Here is a 27976-nt window from a genome sequence, read left to right as displayed (position 1 = left end):
TGTAGGATAGTATCCTGATCCGGATCTGATCCGAATACAGATTTTGTGGCCACTTAAATTTAACATTGAATACCCCATTTGTATTTTACATTAAATCTTAAGTGTCCCAATAACTCATATTTGAAATGAGGTGGAGACTGGCACTCACTATCACCAGACAAAGTCTGATCCAGATTGTGGATTTTGTAGACATTTAATTTAATATTGAAAAGCCCGTTTTGATGTTCATTTTGCATTTTATCTCAGTTAAAATGCTGCATTGCTCTCATTTTTCTGTTATGGATTTACTTACCACCAATTGGATGGAGGTTCCAATTTTATGCCTGTTTATCTTCCAGTTATCAGTGCCAAAAGCAATGACAAATTGTGCATTAGCAGAACTTTTGTTTTTATTTTTATGAAAAGCCACTTCTACAGGACTTTGACCTTGAACATTTTTTCCAAGGTAAAATTTTTTGGAATAGGAAACGTGTTGCCACTCTCTCTGCGTGTCATATGTCCTGGTAAAGGTTGTTAATTTACAGTTTTTCCTCAGTTGCTAAAACACTAAACTCCGTTCTCTGAACCAATTCTCAGTGGCCCAAAGTCATTGTTCGAATCAGTCTTTTGGACAAACAAACACTGTTCAGGCACAATTTGCAAACTCATCTCTTTTTTGCTAAACCTTAAACACTTTTACAGTCACTAAACACCTTTCACACTGTGATACACTTGTTGCCAAACTGCAAACACAGGTAACAAAATGTGAGCACAGCTAGTCAGCTTTTGTTTGTTTTAATAAGAATAATAAAGAACTTTATTCATCCCGAAGGAATTTATTTTGTCACACAACTCAACTGAACAACACGTTTCTAATGTTGTGATCAGACAAAATGGGCAGGATAAAAGTTGGTCCAGAGTGCACAGTGTGGGACACGTGCATCCATCTACCATGAACAGAAACATACAGTGAGACAGAGAGGAAGAGTTCAGATGATAGGTGGTGGATGAGGAGGAAGAGGACGAGATGGACCAAGAACAATCATTGATGATGATATTCAGCCAACTGATCAGGCACACTGCATCCTCTATGTCATAGTTTTGGACCACGTGGCCGTTCACCGTGTTGTCCCGATACGTGAGCGGTGTCACAACAACAACCAGCACTTCATGCACATTTGTCATTTTCAACTAGTTTAATGTGTGTGGAATGGACTTTCTTGTGTGTAGATGATGCTTGAAGTAATCAGTTCCTCTATTGATAAATTACCACGAATATTTCAACCAGTAATTTTGATGGTTGATCTGTATAAGCTTTACAGTCACAAAGACACATTTAGAAATTTGATTCATTGGTGAATAGAATGGTCTTTTGTTTCAATACCAAATTTGTAAGTCTGATTTCTGTTGCAGTGTATTCATTGTAAATGTGTAGAAAATTCTCTCATATGCCTGTCTAACTTATTTACTTTGAGCAGCACAGCACAAATGATGTGTACATAATTGCACTTCAGCAAATGTCCACTCTTGTTTTGTATTCGTTGTATTGCTAAACAGTGGTTCATACACACGTAGCGAAAACGTCTTGTGCAAATAATGCTTATGGACTCTTAAGGGATTATGGTGAACTGTCTTTTGGGGGTGCATTTCTGCTCCAATATTTTGATGATAATGATTAGATTTGTGGTGCATTGTAGTTCCAGTATTAACTGTAGATTCCCATGATGTCTTAAAGTTCCTTCACATGTTCCTTCCTTACTTTCTTTCAGCATGTGCAATGAATTTTCCCAGATATTCCAACTTTGCCAGTTTGTTATGGTATGCAGATCCTCTTCTTACTTTTCTCTGCCATTATTATGCACTCTTTCATAGTATGTCACAGACCAGTATTTGGCCTTCAGTTATTTGTCATTTTACTGGGTCCACAATAGGAGAATTCCCAGAATGCCCCACTGGTTCATGCTACCCTGGAGACTCTCCTGCGTTTTCTGAACTGGATTCCTTTGGGATACATCTTTGAAACAAAACTCATCAGCACATTGGTTTTTAAGTGTGTGTGGTTATATAACAAATAGGCATAAATGTTTGGATTCTTGTCAGAGTCCAAAGGAATTGCATGTTAAACATGAATTCCCATATGGATTTGTTAACATGGCAATCTTAAAATGAATCTCTACTTCAGACTAAAACCCATTGTTTAAAAAATTATGCTAATTGTTTTCAGTTTTTGAACGTCCCCATGTTCCGCAATGTGACGCTGAAGTGCCTGACGGAGATTGCTGGTGTAAGTGTTAGCCAGTACGAGGAGCAGTTTGTCAGCCTCTTCACCCTGACAATGTGTCAGCTAAAACAGGTGGGCTTCATAGCTGGCTTCAGTAAGACTTTATTCATTTCTGTCTGTCTACATATAAAAATAATGACTCAGCTTGATCTTTGTCCATTCAGATGCTCCCTCTGAATACCAACATTCGTCTGGCCTACGCTAATGGGAAAGACGATGAGCAAAACTTCATCCAGAATCTCAGTTTGTTCCTCTGCACTTTTCTTAAGGAGCACGGGCAGCTCATTGAGAAGCGACTCAACTTGAGAGAGACATTAATGGAGGCAAGAAAGAACAATGTTAATGATTTAAATTGTGCATGAACACATTTCCTCTTTAGCCTGAATCTTTGCCACATTCATAAATGATAAATTTAAAGCATTTAAAAATATCATGAACTGTATTGAATTACAGTAAGTTGCGTGTGTTGCCCAAGTTATATAAAGTCTAAGCAGTTATTTCCTGTTGTTAATTGTGTTTGGATTGAGTTAATGGCTTCCATGGTATTTATTCTTCAGGGCCCTCCATATATGCTGCTGGTGTCAGAGGTGGAAGAGACTGAGATCTTAAAATTTGTCTGGATTACTGGAACCACCTGGCAGCTGAGCTATACAGAGAAAGCCCCTTCTTCGACGTCCACCCTCCCCTCTCCTGTCTGGCAACCAGCACTTTGACGTACCACCGCGCAGACAGCTCTACCTGCCTGTACTCTCCAAGGTTCTCTACAGAGCTATGTGCCTCTTATTTTATTGACCAATTAAATACTGGTAGTTTACCCTTTCACCACTTAAATTCAGCATCACATTTTGATAAATTATTTTACTGTTGCTGTGGAATGAAATTTTTGTGTATAATGGGAGATGGAACAGCAGGTTTTGAGTTTAGGGTTATTTTAGTGATGTCTGACAAAATAAATAAAATAAATCATTGTTTCATAGTTCTTACAGCAGTCATCCAAGTGTTTACACTCAACTCAAGGAACAAGAATTCCAAATATAAACAAACATACACAGAATTAAATAGGTACATAAAAATAAAACATTTCACAGCACCATAGGTATTAAAAGCCATTTTAAAATAAATAGTCTAAATAAGGCTTTTATGTAAGTGCTAGGGAAAACAGTGTGTAATCAGGAGGTAACTTGTTCCACAGTCTGGGGCTAGCTACCCACAAAAACACCATCACCCCAAACTTTATATTTGACTCAACATCTAAGTAAAGTTGACCGGATGCCTGTAATGCCCTACTGTAAGTGCGGAGAGTTAAAAGTTCTGACAAGTAGGATGGTGCAAGGCCATTGATAGCTTTAAAACAAACATAAATTTTAAATTGATTCTAAACGGACTGGAAGCTCATGTCTGGAAATGTTGGTTAAAAGAGGAGCAGTGGTATTTTGCACAATTTGGGGGCGTGCAAGTGATGACTGGTTAACACTGTCATAAAGTGCATTACAGTAATCAAGTCATGAGCTGATGAAAGCATGAATGGCTGTCTCAAGATCATGTCTACAGAGAAATGGCTTTATGATAGCCAGAAAACATAGCTGGAAAAACCTGCTTTGACAACAGAGTATCTGTTGATCAAACCTCAACAGCTGTCAAATATTCTTGACAGCTGTTTAAATAATTAGCCAGAACACCAAAGTATTAAGGGTACAACATTTGACATGTCAGAATGTCCAAACACCAATGGTTCTCAGTTTTACCATCACTCGGGTAAATTAAGTTTGAGACAGCCACTACTTTACATCGTGAATACAATCAAACAACAAAATCAAAGCATCACTTCCATTAGTCCTCACAGGCAGGTAGATTTGCAGATCTGCATAATGAAAGGACAGGTTGTGCTCAGCTATGAGTTGACCCCCAACGGCAGCATGTACAATGAAAATAGAATAGGGCCAAGCTTAGAACCCTGTGGCACTCCACAACAAAGAGGAGCATTTGATGAGGATAGCAGAGCAGCGGTGTTGCCCTGTTTTTAATATTAATCTGCTGAATAACAGGAAAAAATAGCTGTGCTTGATATATTGTGTGTTGGATCGGCAGTGAGATGCGCACGCATGCACACACACCCAAATAGTGGCTACTGGTGTCAAGTGTGAGTTCAGTGGGGACTGTTACGAGCTATGTGCATTGCTGACAGATGTTCATCCTTTGTGACAGGTGGCGCCGGCTGATGGAAGCCGGATGGCCAAGCCGAGGAGGTATTGGTGGTGGAGAATGACCAAGGGGAGGTTGTTAGAGAGTTCATGAAAGATACAGATTCCTCAACCTCTACAAGAATATGAGAGAAACCCTTGGTAAGGGTCAATGATACATGACCACCCGCTTAGTGGTTAGCACTGGTGCTTCACAGCAAGAAGGTCATAGGATTGATTCCCAGCTTTTGTGTGTGGAGTTTGCATGTTCTCCCTGTGTCTGCGTGGGCTTCCTCAGGGCACTCCGGTTTCCTCCCACAATCAAAAGACATGCTTATTTGGAGTCTGCTCCTTTCTCTGCCCCTGACCAAGGCAGCATCTACATTTGGAGTTAGTCCCCAGGTGCCGAACTGTGGCTGCTGCCCACTGCTCCTAGTGGTTGGATTGTGTCTAACTGTAATTAGGATTGGTTAAATGCAGAGGACAAATTTTGTTGTGTGTGTGTGTGTGTGTGTGTGTGTGTGTGTGTAATAAAATGAGTTCACAGTGAAGTTGCAGTATTAAGTTTCTCAAAACCAGAAACACTTCTGTTTTTTGTGCACTTTGTGTAAAGCTGCAAATTCATGTATTCCATTCAGTCACATTTTCACCAGTATCAAACTTCATCCAATACTTCTCACTCCCCCAACACCCACACACTCACCTGCCTGTTGCTAATGGTTTCGACTTCAGCCCTATACAATCATGACTTGTATATGTTGTTTAGTATGTGGAATGATTGATTGGTGAAAGCTATAATGTAACTTAGTTTTGTTATGTTTTATTCTTCTACTTCTGTTTTTAATTAGGTATTTGAATTTTTTTATTTGTATTTATTTATTTAATTTTTTATGTTGAACTGTTCTGTGTGAGGCACCGTGAGACGGCTTTTGTTGTAATTTGGCGCTTTATAAGATGATTAAATTGAAACTGAACAACATTTTATTGAGTCTTAAAGTAAATAAATATGAAATTGGTTACTGGATCCTTAAACTCTGGACATAATAAACTCTACATGGTGGATCTTGATCTCTGGACATAAACAGAATAAAATCTGTTAGTTTTTGTCAAAAGCATTTCCTTTCAGACATTATTGGCATGAATGTATTTCCATACCTATGAGCTGAGCTCTTGCAGCTGCGCTGCAGGTCAGGTTTATAAGAATGCAGGGCGTCTCATTTTGGGAGGAAAAACATTTTAGTCAGTTTGTAGTTTATTGTCTGTATTCCAACGTTTGTAAGAGGTGTCTTTTCTTTAAAGCGGCGATTCGTTTGAAGTTATTATTCCGAGCGGACTCTGTGTCGGCAGAGAGCCATGCAGCGTTTGGAGCACGGAACGAAGGATGATTCTCGTTTCTGGACTGCAACAAGACAAGAGTTCCAGTTAGTGACTTTAATCCACACAAAAGTGACTCATGATATTTTAATGGCTTTCAGAGGGGTAAGAAGCAGACTTACTGCTTCTGAAGAGCAGCGAATCAAAGAGCTACGAGCCATTGAATCGAAGCATTGCTGCAGAAACGGTTGATTACAGACGCTGTATTGAAAATCGTAACGGTCCAAAATTATAGTGTAACGGGACGTAACGCAGTTTGCGCTAGCTAGAACCCTGCTGGTTTCCTTTCACTTGTTGTTATTCAACAACTTGATGTCATTGAATAAAGTAGGAGCGTTCAAATTTTGGTTTCTCAGTTTTTTCGGAATTTCATTTGAACACTTGGTTCTACTTAAAGATGTTCCTAAATTGCATTTTACAGATTAATATAATGGTTAACAAGTATTTTCTGTGTAAAGAATTAGTTGCCTAATAGCCTCCTGTACAGAGAATGAAGCAGCACTCTTTGTTCTCTGAGCTTTCTGTCCCCTGGTTGCATTCTGGTGTGGCATTCTGCATGCATGTTTAGTGCATTAGATTTCCATGTGTGTATGTTGAATGCATGAGTCCTGATATTGTCAGAATATGAATACAAATAAAATTTGGCAAAAATAAAATCACCAGTCACTCACAAAATCAGTCAGTCACTGATTTTGCTTTAAATGTTATTCTTATTCACTTATATAAATGGGAAAAGCAATAACAGAATTTTCCGCCCAGTGCTGATGTCAGCATTTCACTTTAGATTTATAATTTAGATTTAGTGCAAAATGACATATAAAAGTTTTCACATAAATTCTTGACTTCTGTGAAGTCAAAGTTAAGTTTCTTTTTTTTTCTACATTAATATTTCATGCCCATGTAACAAAAGAAGCCATAAAATCTATATCTGAAATCACCTGTGCAGTAATCATGCTGTCTAATCAACACCTTGACATGTCACACCTGTGAGGTGGGATGGGTTATCTCGGCAAAGGAGAAGTGCTCACTAACAGATTTAGTCAGATTGTGAACAATATTTGAGAGAAATAGGGTTTTTGTGTATATAAAAATATTTAGATCTTTGATTCAGCTCATGATAAATGGGAGCAAAACAAGTATTGCATTTATATTTTTGTTCAGTATATATATGGCTTTTCCCACGGACAGAGCACTGAGGCCTATTAAAAGACAACTGCCATTCATTCTTTTCATTGTGGAGGTGACAGAGGAGTGGCTGATGAGGGAAGCTGTGATTACATCTTGAAGTGTGGCACTGGTCCTTTAAAGGTGACCAGTTTAGTGGCAGAAAAATCATTCATAGCACCTTTAACAAATGATATCTGTCTTGTCTGGCAGTGTACCTGACTCATCTGGACTACGCAGACACAGAACGCATTATGACAGAGAAGCTTCACAACCAGGTGAACGGTACGGAATGGTCATGGAAGAACCTCAATACACTATGTTGGGCTATCGGCTCAATCAGTGGGGCTATGCACGAGGAGGATGAGAAGAGGTTTTCTGGTCACTGTTATCAAGGTATATTAAATTGCTATTTGGATGTCAACAGAGCTAGTCAGTAGGAATCAAAAGAGGAGTACAGTACTTGTATCCGAGTGTGCAAAAGGCACTCTGATGACTTTCATGGCAAAAATTTTATGTTGTATCAATACTGATCCTATACTGTCTTTCTGAGTGGCTGAATTGTTGTCCATTTGTTTCAGGATCTGCTGGGTCTTTGTGAGCAGAAGAGGGGAAAGGACAACAAGGCCATCATAGCATCCAACATCATGTACATTGTTGGACAGTATCCACGGTTTCTCAGAGCACACTGGAAGTTCCTCAAAACTGTGGTCAACAAACTCTTTGAGTTTATGCATGGTGAGAGATCAAGTCAGTGTGTCAACTTTGATATAATGTATTCCAGTAAAACGGCGACAACAAAAACAGTCTAAATTTAAATGGAGCATCTGATCTAACTTTTTTTTTTTTAATGGGTTACATTAAAGAATTTTGGCCTCAAAACTGAAATAGCACAGTATTGCATATCCCTCTGTACTCTACCAAAGTAATTGAAGAACTGATAAAATATGTTGTTGCAAACAGTGTTTATAAAGGACTAATAGAAACATAGCTGTCTACAGAAGAGCTGCTTTCATGTAAAATCTGTCAACATTTGATTTTCTTCATAACCCTCAAAGTTCTTTTCTCCATCAGAACTCATGATGGTGTGCAGGACATGGCTTGTGACACCTTTATCAAAATTGCCCAGAAGTGTCGACGCCATTTTATCCAGGTGCAGGTTGGAGAGGTGATGCCATTCATTGATGAGATTCTCAACAACATCAACACCATCATCTGTGATCTCCAACCTCAACAGGTCTGCACAAAAAAAACACATGAACATATGGATCACTTACAAGTCTATGCTTGTGCAGAGTTGCAGGGAGACACACAGCTAACATTTTTCCAACACAGGAACTAGTATTACCCTTACCCTGTGTATTTCCAGGGCTGAAATGATGCCCTGAAAAGTTTTTTGACTTGTCCAGTGATTCTACATTTTCTGGCCCCATGTCTTTAAGGATTGTAGGTGTGTTCAGTATAAGGTAGCAGTGATTGGGCAGGTACCCGCATTTAAAAATAGGACTCACTTTGTTAATGTAACCAACAATATTTTTCTTCTGAAGAGCTGTAAATTACAGACAGGCACATTACTGAGTTTTCCAAACTATATGTCACACTGGCGTATTTGTTGCATCTGTCCCAAAACCCCGTCGAGAGAGAAAAAGTACCTGTCTATAGGTCACATTTACTTTTGAAATGTGGTTCTATTGCTTTTGCAACAAGAAAGAAAATCAATTTAAACTGCATATTATTTAATTTATTTATAATGCAAATACTGCGTTAGGAGCTAATGCGCAAAATAATGTTACCGTACTGTTAACACACAGCTGCTCTTCCATGCTCACACTTTTTCACTGAAACTCTGCATTGAGATTTACACAGCTATTACTTTAAAAACAATTTACCATAGCAATAAGTCTGTATTTCACATTATAGTGAAAACCTTGTGGGTAATCCTTGTTTTAATATGCATGCCGAACTGTGAAGGACGGACCATACGATTAATGGATCAACTAGTCACACCACTTTTATTAAAGGGGTCGTATTCTGCAAAAATCTCCTTTCATCTACTTCTTTACATCTTCGTGTGTTTGAGGTTTGATGTTAAACATCTCCAAAGTCCCACAATTCCTTGAGGATGCCCACAAAATTTCTCTCTCTAATGTTATTACTGGTCACTGTTTTCCTCAAGGCTCAGTTATATTAAATGTCCAAATTCATTGTGCAACCACTTGCTATGTACAGTAAAATTTGGTGGTGGTTCCATCATGCTGTGTGGCCAGTGCAGGTCCTGTGAATCTTGTTAAAGCTGAGGGTCACATGGATTCCAGTCAATATCAGCAGATTCTTGAGAACAATGTTCTCAAGTTGTGCCGGGGCTGGATCTTTCACCAGCAACCCTAAACACTGCTCAAAATCTACTAAGGCATTCATGCAGAGGAACAAGTACAATGTTCTGGAATGGCCATCTCAGTCCCCACACCTGAATATTATTGAAAATCTGTGGTGTGATTTTAAGCGGGCTGTCGATGCTCAGAAACCAACAAACCTGAGATGTTTTGTAAAGAAGAATGGTCCAAAATACCTTCAACCAGAATCTCTTATTGGAAGCAAAAGTTATTTCTGCAAAAGGAGGATCTACTAGATATTGATGTATTTTTTTTTCTGTTACTTTCTGTAAATCCTATATACTTCATTTCACTTCCCAAATATCACTGCGTTTGTCTGCTGTATGATATATTTAACTGAAATTGCTGATCCAAACAACCAATGATTAATAAAGGAAAATCATGGAAATAATCAGGGGTGCCCAAACTTTTGCATACAACTGTAGATTAATGGAAAAATGTATAAATGGGAATAAGAAGAAATAACTCTTTATAGCTGCATTTACACTTTTTAGATGTGATCATTAATACTAGAATGGGAAATAACAGAGCTGAGATTGCTGTGTCTATTCTCAACCCACATTTACATAAAGACCAGGACCATTTTATTTTATTTTATTTTATTTATTTATTTAGCAGAGTGGTAAAAAAAAATTCTGTTTGTAATTATGGTGATGGAATCAGGAAACCTGATAATACGGGTTTCCGGATTTCTTATTCTTATGTTGTTTGTTTGATGAGGAGTCAAATTATATGGTGATTTGTGTTCAGGTGCACACCTTCTACGAGGCAGTTGGTTATATGATTGGAGCCCAGACAGACCAGGCTGTCCAAGAGCACCTGATAGAGAAATATATGCTGCTACCTAATCAAGTATGGGACAGCATCATCCAGCAGGCCACCAAGGTAAGTCTCTCTCCACCACGTATTCTGTACATATAGTAAAATATACAGTAGTTATACACAGATTCAGAGGTTTCTCTAACTCAGTGGCCCTGCTGTGGTTGGTGTGAGCATTAAATTGTACATTTTTCATGGGATACTATTCTTTGTCTGCTTTGTGAAGAATGTTAATTACTGATACTGACCATCCATGCTTATGGAATGAATTTTGTGCTTTTTAATGCAAGCAAAAAATATCCAAGGACACAACACAGTTTTGAGAACAAAATTCAAGGTATACTATTTAAAAAAAAAAAAAAAAAACATCAGATGGCCCAGTCACCAGCATAGCCCTGCTTTGCTGCTGTCACTGCAACAGCCACAAGTCTGGAACATCTTGTGTTTATGGAGAGGACTGACATCATTATCTCTAGTTTAGCTTGAAGGCAAAACTTTTGCCTCGCAAAAGATTTTGATGCACCTTTTGACATGAAAACTGAACTTTTTTTCTTACAAAATAGTTTATGCACAAGCAAGAGTTTTTGATTTGAAGAGGAATGGATTCACAATCTGTCATTTTTATCTTTATCATTTTTTTTTCTTTTTTTTTTTACTTTAAAATTCTTCCTTGAATTTTGTTCTCAAAACTGTTTTTGGCTCACAAAAGATATTGATGCCCAAAATATTCTTGACAACAGAACTGTGCCACTTGCAAAACGTTCTGATTTGCGAAAAAACTTTAGACTTCAAAACAGAAAGATTTGTAACTTTTTTCTTTAAACAGTCTACCTTGAATTTTGTTCTCAAAAACATATATTTTTTTGGTTTTTAAAATTCTTTTGCTTGCATTAAAAAGACCCAAATTCATTCCATAGCGCTTGACAAAATGTGGATAAACACTCCACAAAATAAATGTTCAGAGTTTGCAGAGTGGAGTTGGTTTGCAAGATTGGTGTGTTGGGCCACCTTCCTTTCACATCAAAAGGAAATACAGTGACTCCGGAAGTATTCATGGTGCTTCACCTTTTACACAGTTTTTGTTCAAAAATAGAGTAAATTCATTTTTTCCCTCAAATTTCTACTCACACACCCCATAATGAAAACATGAACAATGTTTTTTGAAATTTTTGCAAATGTATTAAAAAAATAAAAAAATAAGAAATCACATGTATGTAAGGGAGCTGAGGTGGCTGGACAAACATCAGGCGGACTGACTGCGTGATTGGCATGAAGTTGGATGGACTCTCTGGTGACGGTGGCAGAGAAAAGAACACTGGACAAAGTGCTGGACATTATGGATGATGCCAGTCACCCTCTGCACACAGTCATCAGCAACCAGAGGAGCCTCTTCAGCCACAGATTGCTCCTTCCCAAGTGCAGGACCAACAGACTGGAAAAACTCTTTTGCCCCTCAGTAACAGGAAGACATAGGACGGGAAGGAGAAGAACAGTAGTAGCCAGTTAACTAGTCTGGTATTTATATTTATATTTGCAAATTGTTTCTCTCTCTCTCTCTCTCTCTCTCTCTCTCTCTCTCTCTCTCTCTCTCTCTCTCTCACTTTTGATGCTGTGTGTGCTTCCTACCCTGTATGCTGCTATACAATGCTGCTGGAACCTCAATTTCCCTGAGGGAGTCTTTCCAAGGGATTAATAAAGTTCTGTCTAATAAGAACTCATACCCTTTGCTCAATACTTTGTTGATGCACCTTCGGCAGCAATTACAGCAAGTCGTCTTGAATATGATGCCACAAGCTTGGTGCACCTATTGTTGGGTAGTTTTGCCCATTCCTCTATACAGCACCGCTCAAGCTCCATCAGGTTAGATGGGGAGGGTCTGTGTACAGCCATTTTCAGATCTCTTCAGAGATGTTCAGTGGGATTCAGGTCTGAACGCCGACTGGGCCACTCAAGGACATTCACAGAGTTGTCCTGACTCACTCTGATATCTTGGCTGTGTGCTTAGGGTCATTGTCCTGTTGTAAGATGAACCGTGGCCCCAGTCTGAGGTCAAAAGCACTCTGGAGCAGGTTTTCAACCAGGATGTCTCTAATGCTGCTGGGACACAGAATGGAGTCTGATCAACCCCGGTCGGGTCGCCTGGGCAAGGGTGTCTGATGTTGTAAGACCTGAAACACCCAGTGACCCCAGGTTGCATCACTGATGATGTGTCCCAGTGCATCCACAACATGTATTTTTGACCTAAGAATTTTGTTTCTCATGGTCTGAGAGTCCTTCAGGTGCCTTTTATCAAACTCCAGGTGGACTCCTTTTACTAAGAAGTGGCTTCCTTCTGCCACTCTACCTTACAGACCTGATTGGTGAATTGCTACAGAGATGGTTGTCCTTCTGGAAGGTCCTCCTCTCTCCACAGAGGAATGCTGGAGCTCTGACAGAGTGACCATCAGGTTCTTGGTCACTTCTTTGACCAGGGTCCTTCTCCCCCAATCTCTGTTTAGACAGGCGGCCAGCTCTCGGAGAAGTCTTGGTGGATCCAAATTTCTTCCATTTATGGATGACGGAGGCCACTGTGCTCAATGGGACCTTCAAAGCAGCAGAAATGTTTCTGTACCCTTCCCCAGATTTATGCATCGAGACAATCCTGTTTCAGAGGTCTACAGACAATTGGTTTGACTTCACTCTTGTTTGTGTGCTGACCTGCACTGTCAACTGTGGGATGTTATATGTAGACAGGTGTGTGTCTTTCCAAATCATGTCCAGTCAACTGAATTTACCCAAGGTGGACTCCAGTGAAGCTTTAGAAACATCTCAAGGATGATCAGAGGAAAGAGGATGCATGTGAGCTCAACTTTGAGCTTCATGGCAAAGGCTGCGAATACTTATGTACATGTTATTTCATTGTTTGTTTGTTGTTTGTTTTTTTTTAATAAAAAAAATTGTAAAAATCTAAAAAAAAAAAAAAAAAAAAAAACTTTTTTTCACATTGTCATTGAGTTATTGTGTGTAGAATTTTGAGGGGAAAAAAAATTTATTTCATCCATTTTGGAATAAGGCTGTAACATAAAATGTGGAAAAAGTGAAGCACTGTGAATACTTACCGGATCCACCACATGTCAGTCTGCTGTTGATACTACTTTTGTATGATCATAATGCATTTTACTGGTACAAGTACTGCATATTTTGCAAGAAAACCAGCAAATATTGTGCACGTTGCTGCTCAGTCCAGTTTTGTAGACAAGAACAGTGTGTTAATACTTTGTGTGCTCCTCCTGATTATTTTCCCTTTACCTTCAGAATGTGGACATTTTGAAGGACCCAGAGACTGTGAAGCAGCTTGGCAGCATCCTGAAGACCAATGTCAGGGCCTGCAAGGCTGTAGGACACCCATTTGTCATCCAGCTAGGACGGATTTACCTTGACATGCTCAACGTCTACAAGTGCCTCAGTGAGAATATCTCTGCCGCCATTCAGACAAATGGTGAGGGGTTGGTCTATGCACAGCTGCATGCCTCATGCTGTAGGGGTGTGTGTGTGTGTGTGTGTGTGTACATTAATTTTATTTGAACAAAGTAAATGAAAATTGTGATACTTACTTTAACATAGTAATTCTCAAGTTAAGCACTTGGTTGATGGTGTTGTATTTAAAATTGCTAGGTCATTCACACTGGTGTCTAGGTTCTAATGCAGCAGTGTAGTGAAAAATAATTTTCTCATAGTCTGAAGTGATTTGTGTCTGTGTGTCCATGCCCATCCATGTAGCAGTTCTAAACCCGAAGATACTGTGGCCAGTATAGTTTTTTCTTTTTCTTTTTTTTTTCTCTTTTTTTAATTAATTAATTAATTAAATGTATTTATTTTTGCAAATCTTTTAAACTAATTTCTTTGAGCCTCTCCTGTTTTACTCACTGGGGTTGCCACAGCAGATCTGATATGGAGCTGTATGTTGATTTAGTACAAATTGTAGGCCAGATGCCCTTCCCAAGTAACTCCAGCTGTACAAAGAGAATAGGGCACAGGTGATGACTAATCATCGAAAATCAAATTAGGTGTAGTTGTCTTTTGAGTCTTTGAGGGCATCTGATATTGTCATCAATTCATGAAGGATTTCATATGAAACCACTTTGTCAGTGGCTTAAGGATATCATTATTTTTATCTTTAAGTTAGGTTCTTCTACAGGCTGACTGATAAAGTATTCTGTAGGCTCAAGAGGTTTTATTTTATTCCAACATTTTATTATGTACTTGCCATACAGTAACCTTGGTGTATTTAATTTATAAATAAATGTTTTATTACAAACCTTTTTTTTTTTTGAAACTCTTAATGATATTTTACATATATGCTATCGAGTCCTCATCTATACACTTGATCTGTCAATCAGCTATATCTATGCCTATACATTCATTTAAAAATATGTATCTTGCACATGAAATCAGTTTAATGCAATCAGCTGTGTAGCAGTTCCACATCAGGGTAGCATAGCAGGTATGGTCCATTTATGGGCAAAACCGATGGGAATGTTGATCAAATTGACAGCGCGGTGTTGCAGAGTTCATTTATGTCTTTATTCATGAGACACTGAGATATTCATTCACCGTGAATGAATATAGGCTATCCATGTGAGGGTGGTTGAGATCAATGAAATGATCTATCATGTAGTTTGTAATTCTACTGTTAATTTTAAGTCATTATGTCCACCAAGGACATAATAAAATCATTGGCATTTATTTGTCTGTCTGTTAGCAAACAAAACTACTGTATGGATTTTGATGAAATTTCATCACAGCTAGATATTAGGGCATGGAAGACTCCACTGAATTTTGGTGGTGATCTGGATCCACTTTGGTGGACATCAGAAATCTCTGATTGCTCTTGTTTCTAAATAAACCAGACTTGTAATTTGGCTGACTTTACGACAGTTATTTACAAAGCTTTATATAGTCTCTCTTGCATCATTGTACTGTCATGCAAACTAAAATTTTCATTTCAGTTATATTTCATTTCCCAAAATTCCATAATGGACTTCACATTCTTTCTAATGTGTCACCATCTGTCCCTCAGAAATCACAGGAGGGTGAGGACTCTAAAGGCAGACATCTCATATCTATATCTAGGATCAGTTACAGAGATGTTGAGAATCAGTCACAGAGAAATATATCAATATCATTAAATCCTACTTGCATGTAATCATTGTGTGAACTTGGGATCAGTTTGCTATTTAAGTTGATGAGCGCAAATCCAGGCACATATTCTTCCTCTGGCAAACATTTCACTGTTCAGTCAGTGTCCAGAATTGTTAATTCTGTATTCTTAGATGTGTATTACAGGATTTATACATTAAATGTCCTGGGTTTTGTTTTTCTTTTGTCCTAGGTGAGATGGTGACAAAACAGCCGTTGATCCGGAGTATGAGGACAGTAAAAAGAGAGACACTGAAACTGATCTCAGGCTGGGTCAGCCGATCAAATGATCCACAGATGGTCAGTAATGAGTCTGAATGCCTCACAAGTTGAAGCAAAATACATCATTGATGTTTACTTTTCTGTACGTTTTGAGTTTTCCTCAAAGATTACACTTGTCTGGAGTTTTGTAGTGTGCATTTCACACCTTACGTTTGCATGGGGAATTTATTTGTTAAACAAAAATCTTATAGTTACACAGTTGCTTGTTATCAATAAATGCTCTGCTATCTGACCACTAGTCAAACAGCTGAGTGGAAAAACAGTAAATCCGCTTTATATTTTTAGATCAAACACATTTTATTTCTTTGTAGCATACTTAACCATTTCCTCCCTTAGCTATTCAGTGCGTGTTCTGCCTATACTATAGTTACGTGCTGCGATTTAGCGTTACAGCGGTATACTCCATGGTTAAACTTTTAAAACGTATTGTTTCTACAATAAGAGTAACTCAGCTGCTGTCATCCATCAGAGGATGGTACGCATTACATAGGGGATGGGGGTAAAGCCGATTGGATACTCATCCCCGGCTAAAGAAATAGCAGAGTGCACCAAGAATCTTGCCTCTGGAGGGTTGCAAATTGTGCGGTGATGAAGAGTTGTCCACTACGTGACAATGTCTCTGTCCAAAGTTTTCTGCATTTGGAGTTGTCCAAGACCAAGATCCAGGCATTCAGAGACTTCATGGATTCAGCCATCAGGAGTGTATCTATATTTTTAGAGTCCTGGTGTTTTTGGTCTTCATGTATTCAGGGCTGTGAAAACTCCACGGATTTCATCATGGAGGGGGGAGTGGGGTGTTAGTGATGTACTCTTTAATCGCGAACATCACTGAGTTTTTAAAATGCTTATCGCAAAGCGTTATCTTTTTTATGACATCGTGTAAGCTTTATAAGTCTGCGGACACTGATCTGTGTGTTACAGATACAAATCATTTTCCTCGGATCCGCTGAGTTTCATGGAGGAAAAATGCCACCCAAAGCGTAGCTGTTACAACAGTTGTTGTAAAGCAGGACTGGTTGGTTGCTGCGGCGACGCTGTGTGCCTCCTGTGCGATGCTTAAGCTAAACTTAGCATGTGGATATCCCAAACTTTTAGAGTGTTCAAGTTTTTAAAAGAAGATTTGTGCAGCATGTCTGTGTCACGGACCGACATCACACAGAGAAGATGGCGAGAAAGATTGTGTTGAAAAAGTCTTATAAGGACAAGAATCTGTGGAATTGTCGCTGGCTTCATCAACACACCTGAAAGATAAAAGAAACAGCAAAAGTGAATTGTGCTCTCAGGAAAACACTAAGAATTTTTCTCTCCCTGGAAAATAAACATTCTGCTCTTCAAACAGGATTTTAGACAAGATTGTGACTTTTTTTTTTCCACTAATCTAGACTTTCTTTCATTGTAAAAAAAAAAGACATTGTGGCTTTGAATGGATTTAGGCTGCATGAATTTACACAAGAATATGTGACTTTTTACTATAAGGTAAGTTATTGATATTTTACCATGATTTTCCAAATATTCTACAAGCTTTAGCTGTGGTTTTTGAAATGCTGTAACAGTCTTTTCAGTCTTCATAAATTTCATGTAGTTTAATTGTTCTGAGTTAATGCATAATTTGGTTTACAATTAAAAGGAAAATCATTCCAGGTCCTACTTCCACATCATATTCTGTTATTTCAACATCATCATTGACAGGTTGAATATAGGATCATTTAAATATCCACTAATTTTGAGATTTGTTTTTCCAGGAGATGCTGAAAAAGTATCAAAAAATAAAATTTATTTCTGACCCCGGGGAGCTGTACTGCCCCCCCCCGACCCCCTGCAAATTTTCCTCGGATTTCACAATTTTCATTTCACAGCCCTGTGTGTGGTTGTGAGGGTTTTATCCAAACCACTGGCCAAAGGTGATGACAAAATATCTTTGTACCAGGTCTCTCTGGAAAATCCTAGGGACCAGTGGAATGATTTTGACAAATGATCAATTACTTGGTTGGGGAGATGCAAAGCATGTAGCTCAATGGAAAAAAATTTGGGGTACCTTTATGGAGACCTGGGTTTGATTCTCTGCCATGTTAACAGTCTGTGTACTTGGACAAGTAAAGATTTCCATTGTCTCAATCCACCCGTTAATAGGTCTTGGTACCTTGGTTGGGGAAGTAACCGAAACATGTCTGTTTTGTGTTGACACAGATATGATTAAATGAATGGACATGCTAATTAGGCTACTGACAAGCAAACACTGGATTTTCATAAAAATTTTGTGGTACTTAAAGAACCTTTACCCACTCAGTGTTGTTGTTTTTGTTTTTTTGTCACTCACTTGCTGTTGGTCTGCTCAAGTGTACCAAAATAATTCTTGTTTTTAGGTTGGGGAGAACTTTGTTCCACCACTGCTGGACGCCGTCCTCATTGACTATCAGCGCAACGTCCCAGCTGCCCGTGAGCCTGAGGTCCTCAGTACTATGGCAACCATTGTCAACAAGCTGGGAGGGCACATCACAAGCGAGATTCCCCAGATCTTTGATGCTGTCTTTGAGTGCACCCTGAACATGATCAACAAGGTACTTGCATACTGATCAGAGGCTGTAGATAAAGTTCCACTACTTCATGTTGAGCTGGTCAGCTGTAATTTTTTTTTCAAACTGATTTATTATTCATGTGTGAAGGAAACATGCAACATTTATTGTACAGACCGTGCAGATGTACAGCCAGTATGAATGTCCATAAACACTTTGTGTTTTTCAAGCAATATTTTTGGGGCAAAATTATAACATGTTTGTATTTAGGAAAAATGGCATTGCTTCCTTAACTCTATATCTGAGTTAAATGCAAGAACATGTGTCAGGTGTTGTATTTTGTAACATTAAATATGACTAGCGCGTTGCCCGTGGTGATCCATGGGTTCTAGATTGGGTAGTGTTTATAAAATAGGTAGCTAACATTTTTCAAGGGTGGTAATGAATTGTGCAAAGTTTCTATAATGAGTTGGAATGGTGTGTGAGTCCAGAATGACCTTAGACCTCAACAATTTTGAGAAGAACTCAAACCTTTTATTTCCTGTTAATTTTTTTAATGTTAATTTACTGTTTGTGTATTTATAAATTGTTTAGGTTCTTATCATATACACACTATTATTATTATTATTATTATCAGTATTGTTGTTTCATATTCTTACTTTTGTGTGTCATCCATGTATTTTTAATGTATTTACAATTATATTATGTACTTACATTGAACTTACTAAATAAAATCACACACTCATGCTTGACTCAAAATACATAAGTATACCACACAGAAAATGTTAGCTCTCCCACTTTGTCCGTGATCAAAGTTATACGCACGCACAGCTTTTTGTCTTTTTTGCATTCTGCAGCAAACAGATATCTTTATTTTACCCACCCACAAACAGAGACAGTGGTGGAAGATATCAAACACAGTACAGTTTCACTCATGTAACGGGAACATGACACTTAACTAAGCTGACTAAACTAATTGAACTACTAAAACACAAATCAGTAACATTAACAACATTGTTAAACCCCAAACTCTCATGGTGCATTGCAGTACAATGTCCATTGATCACTGTTGTTAGCTAATATCGCTAATTTCTCCAAAATATTAGTCCTGTCAACTTTCCGTTTTCACAGCATTCATACTTGACCCAAAATACATAAGCATACCAAACGGCAAATGCCAGCTCTCTCCAGTTATTCTGTGATCGAAGCCAAACACGCATGCACACAGAATCCACTTGGCTATTATACTATAGATATGAAATGCTTATTGTTGTGCAGATTATTCTGTAAAAGAAATAAGAAGGATGAGAGGCAGGTTTCAATGAAGATGCAACACAATGTCAATACGTATCACTACAGTCATTCTTTTCCTGTAGATAAAGGTCACAGTTTTAGTCTTGGAACATTAAAAAATTCATTACCTCCTACATGGAAGTAAAATTTAAGTGGGTATCTGTTGGCTACTTGACAGCATTTCTTACAAACTATCTGTTTACATTTCCATAGGGGATAGTTTTTCTAATCAGGTAGTTTGAATTTTTACACATGTACTCGTACTGTTGTGTGACTGTGCAGATGTCACAGTTAGGCACTTCAGTTACTATTTACACTTGATAGCTCAGCACTGCTGGATTGTTGAGTGACTCAAAATATCCCCCCCCCCCCCCCCCCCCCCCCAACAGAACTTTGAAGAGTATCCAGAACACAGAACTCACTTCTTCTACTTACTCCAAGCTGTTAATTCCCACTGCTTCCCTGCATTCCTGGCCATCCCCCCTGCCCAGTTCAAACTGGTGCTGGACTCCATCATTTGGGCCTTCAAGCACACCATGAGGAATGTGGCTGACACAGGTATGGCTGGAACAAACACGCACGCTTAACTGCATTTACAACCACAAAAAACTGCAAAGTAGGAAAAAATGTTAAAAAAAATTTTTTAAAAAGTGCATTACACAAACCATTATATATTTAGAACTTTTGTTTGTTGGGTTTTTGCCATTTGCTTTATAATATCCACTCATTTCAAAATATGACATGACAATGTTTTTGTGGACTGTGAAGCTGAATTTCTGTTTGTGTTGAACCAGGTCTACAGATTCTGTACACAATGCTGCAGAACGTGGCCCAGGAAGAAGCAGCTGCTCAGAGTTTCTACCAGACATATTTCTGTGATATCCTGCAGCACATTTTTTCTGTCGTCACAGACACGTCTCACACTGCTGGTGGGTTCAAACAGATGTCAGTTTTTGGCCTGTCCAGAGTTTGTATAATTATAATTTGTATAATTATTTGTATAATAATTATAATCTGTATAATTTCTACTGAATTACTTAGTAGAAATTATACAGAGAACCATGTATTTAATTTATATTGACTATGCATTAAAGTCAGAGGTGTCAAGTAACGAAGTACAAATACTTCGTTACTGTACTTAAGTACACTTTTTAGGTATCTATACTTTACTCCATTACTTATTTTTCTGCCTACTTCCGACTTCTACTTATTACATTTTCACACAAGTATCTGTACTTTCTATTCCTTACATTTTTAAAACAAACAGCCTCGTTACTCTTGGCTTCAGCGCCGGTGGATGTGCGCTGACGCCTCAGCGCACATCCACCGGAAGCTCGAGGTGCCAGCGCACATCCACCGGCGCGGCTTTACCGAGGTGCCAGCGCGGATTTATCTGACCATGGGTCCAAAGAAGGCACTGACGGCGGAGGAGGGAGACGATATCAAGAAGTCCCTGGACTTTTTGTCTGAGGAAATCTCTGTTGTTAAAATGCAGCAGAAATCCATTATGGAGCTGGTGGAAGAAGTGAAGGCTCTCCGGATCCAGAATGCCGAGAAAGACCGGCGTCTGGTGCACCTGGAGAACCGTGTTGCAGAGTTGGAACAGTACACAAGGATGAACGACGTTATTATTACAGGAATTCATATTAAACCTCGATCCTACGCACGGGCGGTGTCAGAAGACAGCGGAGGGGAGGCCAGTGAGCAGGAGGCCAGCTCAGTGGAACAACAGGTGGCTGACTTCCTGCAATCTAAAGGTATTCAAATGGACTGTAATAACATTGAAGCGTGCCACCCCTGCCCAGGAGAGAGGATGGAGACAAGCGAGCAGTTATAATGAGGTTTGTCAACAGAAAACATAAAATGGCATTGTTAAAACAGGGACGGAAACTCAAAGGAACAAACGTATTCATCAATGAACATCTGACCAAAAGAAACGCAGACATCGCCAGGAAAGCTCGTCTCTTAAAAAAGCAGGGAAAAATTCAACAGACATGGACATCCAACTGCAAAACATTCATCAAACTGAACGGAACACCAGAACAAGCGAAGGTTATGGTAATCAGGAACATCGAGGAACTGGACAAATACGACCAATAAGGTATGAGGACACAAACACATCACAACACCATGATACAGACCAGAGGAACCTATTCATCTACTACATCATCTACATCTGGAGACAAGAAGGATATAACTCACAGGATTGCTGATCATGGAAAACTAGAACTGAGAACATTTAAATACACAGACCACAATGTACTGGACTTGGAGCACGATATAGACCCGGACAATAATTTCTTCTCAAATATTAATGACAGTTGTTGCTATTATACAGATGAACAGTTTAATCGGATCATTAAAACGGATAACAAATTATCAATAATCCATTTCAACAGCAGAAGTCTGTATGCAAACTTTAACAACATTAAAGAATATTTAAGTCAATTTAAAAAAAAAAATTAACATAATTGCTATATCAGAAACATGGATCAATGAAGATAAAGGAATGGATTTTGAATCAGTCGAAGCAGTGGTTTGCAGATTGAAGCAATGCTTCAACCTATTGTTTCGTTTATTCTTTCTTTCTTTCGCTTAATTTTCCCCCGCTAAAACCCTAAAGAGCATACTTCTGTGAGTATTATTTACCTTTTCTATGTTAAACCGACCTGTTATGGTCTTCTGAAACAGTTGATAGATGTATTTTATAACTTAAAAATGGGAGCGACGCTAACACGTTAGCATATCTATGGCATTTTCAATGTTAAAAGTTAGCATGAAGCAGTTCCAGCTGTCTTCACGCTCGGGTGCATTTGTTTTAAAATTGTAATATTTCTTAAATTTATTTTTGTTTATATATTAATAATCTAATGATAATTATTATATACAATTTCAGAGAAAGAGACAAAAAGAACCTGAATAGAAACAACAGAAAATAAAATATAAAAGCAACTAACAATGAACATACATACATACATACAGAAATAAATAAGTGTTTCCTGTGAACACCTAGTGACTCTTACACCTCCATTTCATCCCTGTTTTATTTAAGTTTAATGACAGTTTGTTTCGGTCAAACCATATTGTCAATGTGTTAATTTCTTCAGTGATTTCCTCCAGAACTATCTGCCAAACTAGAAAACTGCTGCATCCTAGTAAGAGCAGAATACTACTGGAATGAATCTGAATAAGGAAAGTTTCTCACTAAATGGATGCTGCACTCACTGCAGTTTATTGTCTGGAATAGTCCCAGATTGCATTTCAGAGCTTCTAGAATTGAAACATTTTCATGCAGGTGGTGTTGGGGGGTAATTTTGGGTTTTGGGTCTTGGGCCACATGTAGAACGAATCAGTTTTTAAATTAAGCTTTCAATTCATATAGTGGCATCTACCTTTTTTTTTTTTTTTTTTTTTTTTTTTTAAGGTTACTTTATACTTTTGTACTTTAAGTAGGTTTTGGAGCACATACTTTTTCACTTTTACTTGAATAAAAAGGTCAAGTTGATACTTCAACTTTTACCAGAGTGTTTTTAAACTGCAGTATCTATACTTCTACTTAAGTAACAAATGTGTGTACTTTTGACACCACTGATTAAAGTCTACAGTGCGACTGTCATTACTTTTTGTCACTCTTTGGTTCTGATCTGGTGTTGCCAGATCTCATCAGATTCTTCTGTATTCTTATTTTATACTGTTAACATTAATCTCACAAAATATTTGACAGTGTGGTGCTGTCATCCCATTCAGGATACAGCAACATGCTAACAGAAACATGCGCTCATTGATGTGATGTGAATTAAGTGTATAATTAAAATATAGACTGTATTACTTTAAAGTCAGTGAAATGAAAAATGTTCAAATTATCTTGTGCAAATTGATGACAAATTGATTACAGTATTCATCTCTTCTCAAAAATGCTGTATATTTTTGTTATTCATTCGTGTGTGTGTGTGTGTGTGTGTGTGTGTGTGTGTGTGTGTGTGTGTGTGGTATATCAGTCAGCTCAGTGATTTTGGTAGTTTTGTTACCTTGTTAGTCATTTGCAAATGATTGCGTGGGTCGGATATGCGTGTGGATGCACAGAGTGCTGTGTTTTGGTCTAAAGGGGCTGATGCTGTTTATTTTGAGAGGACTCGCTTTGTGATCACTGAACGTGGTGTGTTTGGAGGGCAATTTTTCACAGTAGAGAATTGGGTGGTATCCAACTCATAGTCACTGTGACTCTCCAGACATAATACTGACACATGCCCTCTTTCATATTTTTCCTCATCCCAAAATAAAATGTCCTGAAATGATTCCTTTTCCACTTGGATTTGTTCATCACAGGTCAACTTACTCTCTTCTGGTTTATTGTGAACTTGGTGTTTTCCTTTTGTGCAGCGTTTAATTGACATGCGGTAGGAAGCTTGAGCAGAATTCTTTATTTTCCAGCTGGAAGAAAACTTTAAAGTTCAGATGCAGTTTTCAGCCAGTGTGAGTTTACTGTAGAGTCAGTGTCACTGAGACGATGCTTGTGTTACTGTTATTAACCAACACTGGTGACTTGCTAACTGCTAACACATCATATGATGCCCTTACTGTGGGTCAGCTTTCTCCCCATATCTGGTACTGTGCGCTCGTAGTAATACGCTGTGATTGGTCTAGGTCTGACGATGCACGCCTCCATCCTGGCCTACATGTTCAACCTGGTGGAAGAGGGAAAGATCACCACAGCGCTGAACCCAGCCAGCCCTGCCAATAACCAAGTCTTCATCCAGGAGTACGTAGCCAACCTGCTGAAGACGGCCTTTCCTCACCTACAAGAGTGAGTACAAACGCACACTGAAGTGCGCACTCTGACAGGTGCAGTCCATACTGTATTTGTTGTTGTGGAGTAGCTCCCTCACAGTTTGTGTGTGTTTTTTAGTGCTCAGGTGAAGGTGTTTGTGACTGGGCTGTTCAGTTTAAATCAGGACATTCCTGCCTTCAAGGAACACCTTCGGGATTTCCTCGTCCAGATAAAGGTGAGGCTTGTCAAAGTGTACACCTGGGGGGAAAAGCAAAATCTCTAAAGAGTTAGAGCCACTGACTGGCATCTTATCTCTGTATGAACACTGCTTTTGGATTTACATCGGGTGATCACCACTGATGGTAGAGGAGGCTGACACGGGTCATACATTTGTGCTGCAACCAATGCATTATGGGTAACCGCGACATACATCTGTGCTGCTCTTTTAGCACTAAAAAAATTTTCTAAAAGCACCTTAAAGTCAAATTTCTGATGTCATGTGTCTCCATACAGTTCAGTATCTGACAAAATAAAGTTGTCAGGTATCTGTTTGATACTCTAAAGCTTGTTGTAACACCTGTGTTTTTTGTTGTTGGGGTTTTTTTTGTTTGTTTGTTTTTTTGGTTTGTTTCCCTCCCGTGCAGTTATGTGTCACAGCGTCAAAATGGCATGGCAGCTGATAAGTTCAGATTGAACTATATCAGAAAGAGGTTGAATGGTGACAAAGGAAAGAATCAGATTGATCATATTTGATTGAGCGTGGTGTCTCCCTGGAAACACAAGGCAACATGTCAAATAAAGCCTCCAACACTGAAGTCTAAATAATTGATTGTTCAATTCCACTGCAAAGATAAATCATTTCATACTACAATTAAAACAAATACTGATGCGGATCCTTCATGTTCTCTTTTTCTCTTTTTTTAGATATAATACTAACAAACAGGAGCAGTCAGAGATTTCTGATGTCCGCCAATCTGGCTCTGGTGTAACAGTATATCTTACCCCCCTGGATATCCAGGGTGGGGGGGTAAGATATCCTAGGATAATTTCTTCTTGGAAGTTATCCAGGAGGGAAGATAAACTGTTACACCAGATCACCTTCAAAATTTAATGGAGTCTTCCATGCCCTAATATCTATCTTTGGTAAGAATCTGTGAAGTAGTTTTGACATAATCCTTCAAAGCCTATATAAAGGGAAATCTTGATCCAGGATCCAGATCACCTCCAGAATTTAATGGAGTCTTCCATGGCCTAATATGTATCTGTGTTGAAAATTTCATCAAAATCTGTGATGCAGTTTTCACATAATCCTTCAAAGTGTATATAATGTGAAGTGTTCATCCAGAATCCGGATCCGGATCACCTCCAAAAATTTAATGGTGTCTTCTAATATGTATCAATGGTGAAAATTTGGTGAGAATCCATGAAATAGTTTTGATGTTTTTCTTCAAAGCCTATATAAAGTGAATCTTGATCCCGGCTCTGGATCACCTCTAAAATTCAATGGAGTCTTCCAAACCCTGATATCTATCTGTGGTGCAAATTTGGTGATAATCTGTGAAGTCGTTTTGTCATTCCAGATTGCCATTTTTAGTTTCCTCACATTTTTCCTTGCATTGTTTTTGTAATATGTGCTGCTGCTCTGGGTTGGAGCATTACTGAACTGTCCTGGGAGAATGTTGGTCTTATTGGTTGCATTAAGTGTAAATTATTTCTTCTTTGTTCTCCACATTATGATTTGCTGAGTAAATGTTACATTGAGGAGTCATTGGCCCCTCTCACCTTTGACTTTGCCATTTGTTTGTGCTGGCATCGCCTGTTGTTGGAGGTTATCAGGGACTACATAGTTGGCTGCTTAGCTGTTGTTTCCATAAATAACATTTTCCTGCATTGTCCTTTTAAGTATATGGAAGTTTGAAGCTTGGAATAAAGCTGCATGTAGACGGGGGTGGCACTGCGACTTTTGGTCCCCATTGCATGTGTGCAGCCAGCCTGGTCCCACAGCTTTCTTCGGTTCACTGATTGATCCATTTCTCAGGAGTCAATCTCAATTTTTGGCCAAAGTCTTGATCTTAACCTCCTGACTACCAGGTATATCCTCCTGACTACCAGGAAGGTAGTCAGGAGGTTCATGTGAAAATTGAGTTCCTGAAATAAAAATTTGGAAAAGGAGAACTGTAGTCAGACTCTGGGGTTGTGTAAAGTCTGCATTTATCAGCACTGTTTCCTCATGTCTCTTGCCATTCCAGGAGTTTGCTGGTGAGGACACCACCGACCTGTTCCTGGAAGAGAGGGAGGCATCGCTCCGCCAGGCCCAGGAGGAGAAACACAAGATCCAGATGTCTGTCCCTGGAATCCTCAACCCCCACGAGATCCCTGAGGAGATGTGTGACTGAGGACCTGCTTAACCAAACTGTACAGTACCCCAAGCGAGACACAACAAACAAATAATCAAAACTACAGCAGACACAATAAAACCAGAGTCAGGCACGTGAGTGTTGGGAGGCCTTCCAGCCTCTACAGTGGCAGAGCGGGCCTTTCCATTTGATGTTTGTTGACCAAAACAATGCCAATAACATGTAAATGATTGCCGAATCACTCTGTGGCCCTTTTTACTTAGCCTGCATTTTTTATGGAGACTTTTTTGTCTAATATCTATCCAGAGCTGTTAATCTGAACTTACATTTTGTCAGTTTCTGGCCCATCACAAGACCTGCATGATGAGGTTGTAACAAATAGGACACGTTATCCATCCTGTTTTTGTTCCCTGTCCTCCTCCACTCTAATCACCATATATTTGTTTATATATACATATGTTGATTGGATAGTCTGGGTGGAGTTCTTCTATCATGTCAGCATAGAAGCTTCTGGACCTGTGACACAAAGTGGTGAGGTCTTCTGGAGGTGCACACGCCTCTTGTTTACCCCACAGCATTGTGGGAGAATGTGAATCTAAAGGATAATGAATGAAGGCTTGAGATGCTGCTTCATGAATCAGCACCTGTTGCTCGAGTTATGCTTATCCTAAAAAAAAAAAAAAATAATAACTTGTTTGGCTGCTCTCTGGAGGTTTTTTTGTTTTGTTTTGTTTTTGTAGGGGAAGCAAAACTGATTCTGTGCATATCATCCCAAATGTATAGCATCTTTAATACCATGGGAACATTTTTTTTCGTTTTCTTTTTTTTTTTTTTCCTTTTATTCTGTTGTTTGTTTTTGTTGTGGGTGTGTGCGCGTGTGTGCTGTCGCCGAGTCGACATCAGCGTTTTGTTTTCCTCTAAGAGGATTGTTGCTCATTTGTGAGCCTTCATTATTAATGGGATGTTTTAAGGAAGTGGCAGAAGTATTTATGGGTTCTTGGTTGGTTGCATCTTTATAACATCTCCTGTTTAACTCAGATGGCTTTCAAAAATTTTGAATTGTTCTAATTTAGATAGTTTACCACACAGTAGTGCTTCAGAACACTACCTTTAGAGCAAAATGATAATAAAACTGGGTTTACATATGATTTTGGACTTTTGCATTTTTCACTTGTACTTGTTTTAGTTCTGTCAAAATAAACAATTTTCATTTGTTTTTTTTTTTTTTTGTTTGTTTGTTTGTTTTTTCCAGACAAAATTTAATGCCATTGAGTTTAATTAGCAAAGTAATGTGTAAATCCAAATAATGACCCAGTCTGTAATGGCAAATTTCCCTTCTCAAGGTGTTACATTTGTTGTGAACTTTTTGAACTGATTAAAGTTGAGAATTTTATA

The 27976-nt window shown here is 38.6% G+C and overlaps 1 protein-coding gene across 1 annotated transcript; it reads left to right on the top strand.

Moving 5' to 3' along the window:
- Window positions 1-2198: 2198 nt before the first annotated feature.
- LOC117522781 (exportin-1-like) lies at window positions 2199-27976 on the top strand. The gene is given in 21 exon segments (XM_034184168.1): window positions 2199-2332; window positions 2425-2583; window positions 2818-2863; window positions 2866-2927; window positions 2930-3016; window positions 3563-3593; window positions 4499-4567; window positions 4570-4602; window positions 7192-7352; window positions 7354-7374; window positions 7560-7732; window positions 8053-8215; window positions 10122-10256; window positions 13485-13668; window positions 15562-15668; window positions 18014-18208; window positions 19846-20014; window positions 20251-20385; window positions 24101-24260; window positions 24363-24459; window positions 26474-27976. Coding segments are annotated over 21 exon segments (2448 nt in total). The 5' UTR covers window positions 2199-2218; the 3' UTR covers window positions 26621-27976.

The sequence above is a fragment of the Thalassophryne amazonica genome, chromosome 13 (genome assembly GCF_902500255.1).
Source record: "Thalassophryne amazonica chromosome 13, fThaAma1.1, whole genome shotgun sequence".
NCBI classification, from domain to species: domain Eukaryota; kingdom Metazoa; phylum Chordata; class Actinopteri; order Batrachoidiformes; family Batrachoididae; genus Thalassophryne; species Thalassophryne amazonica.
This window is presented reverse-complemented; position numbering and strand designations above follow the sequence as displayed.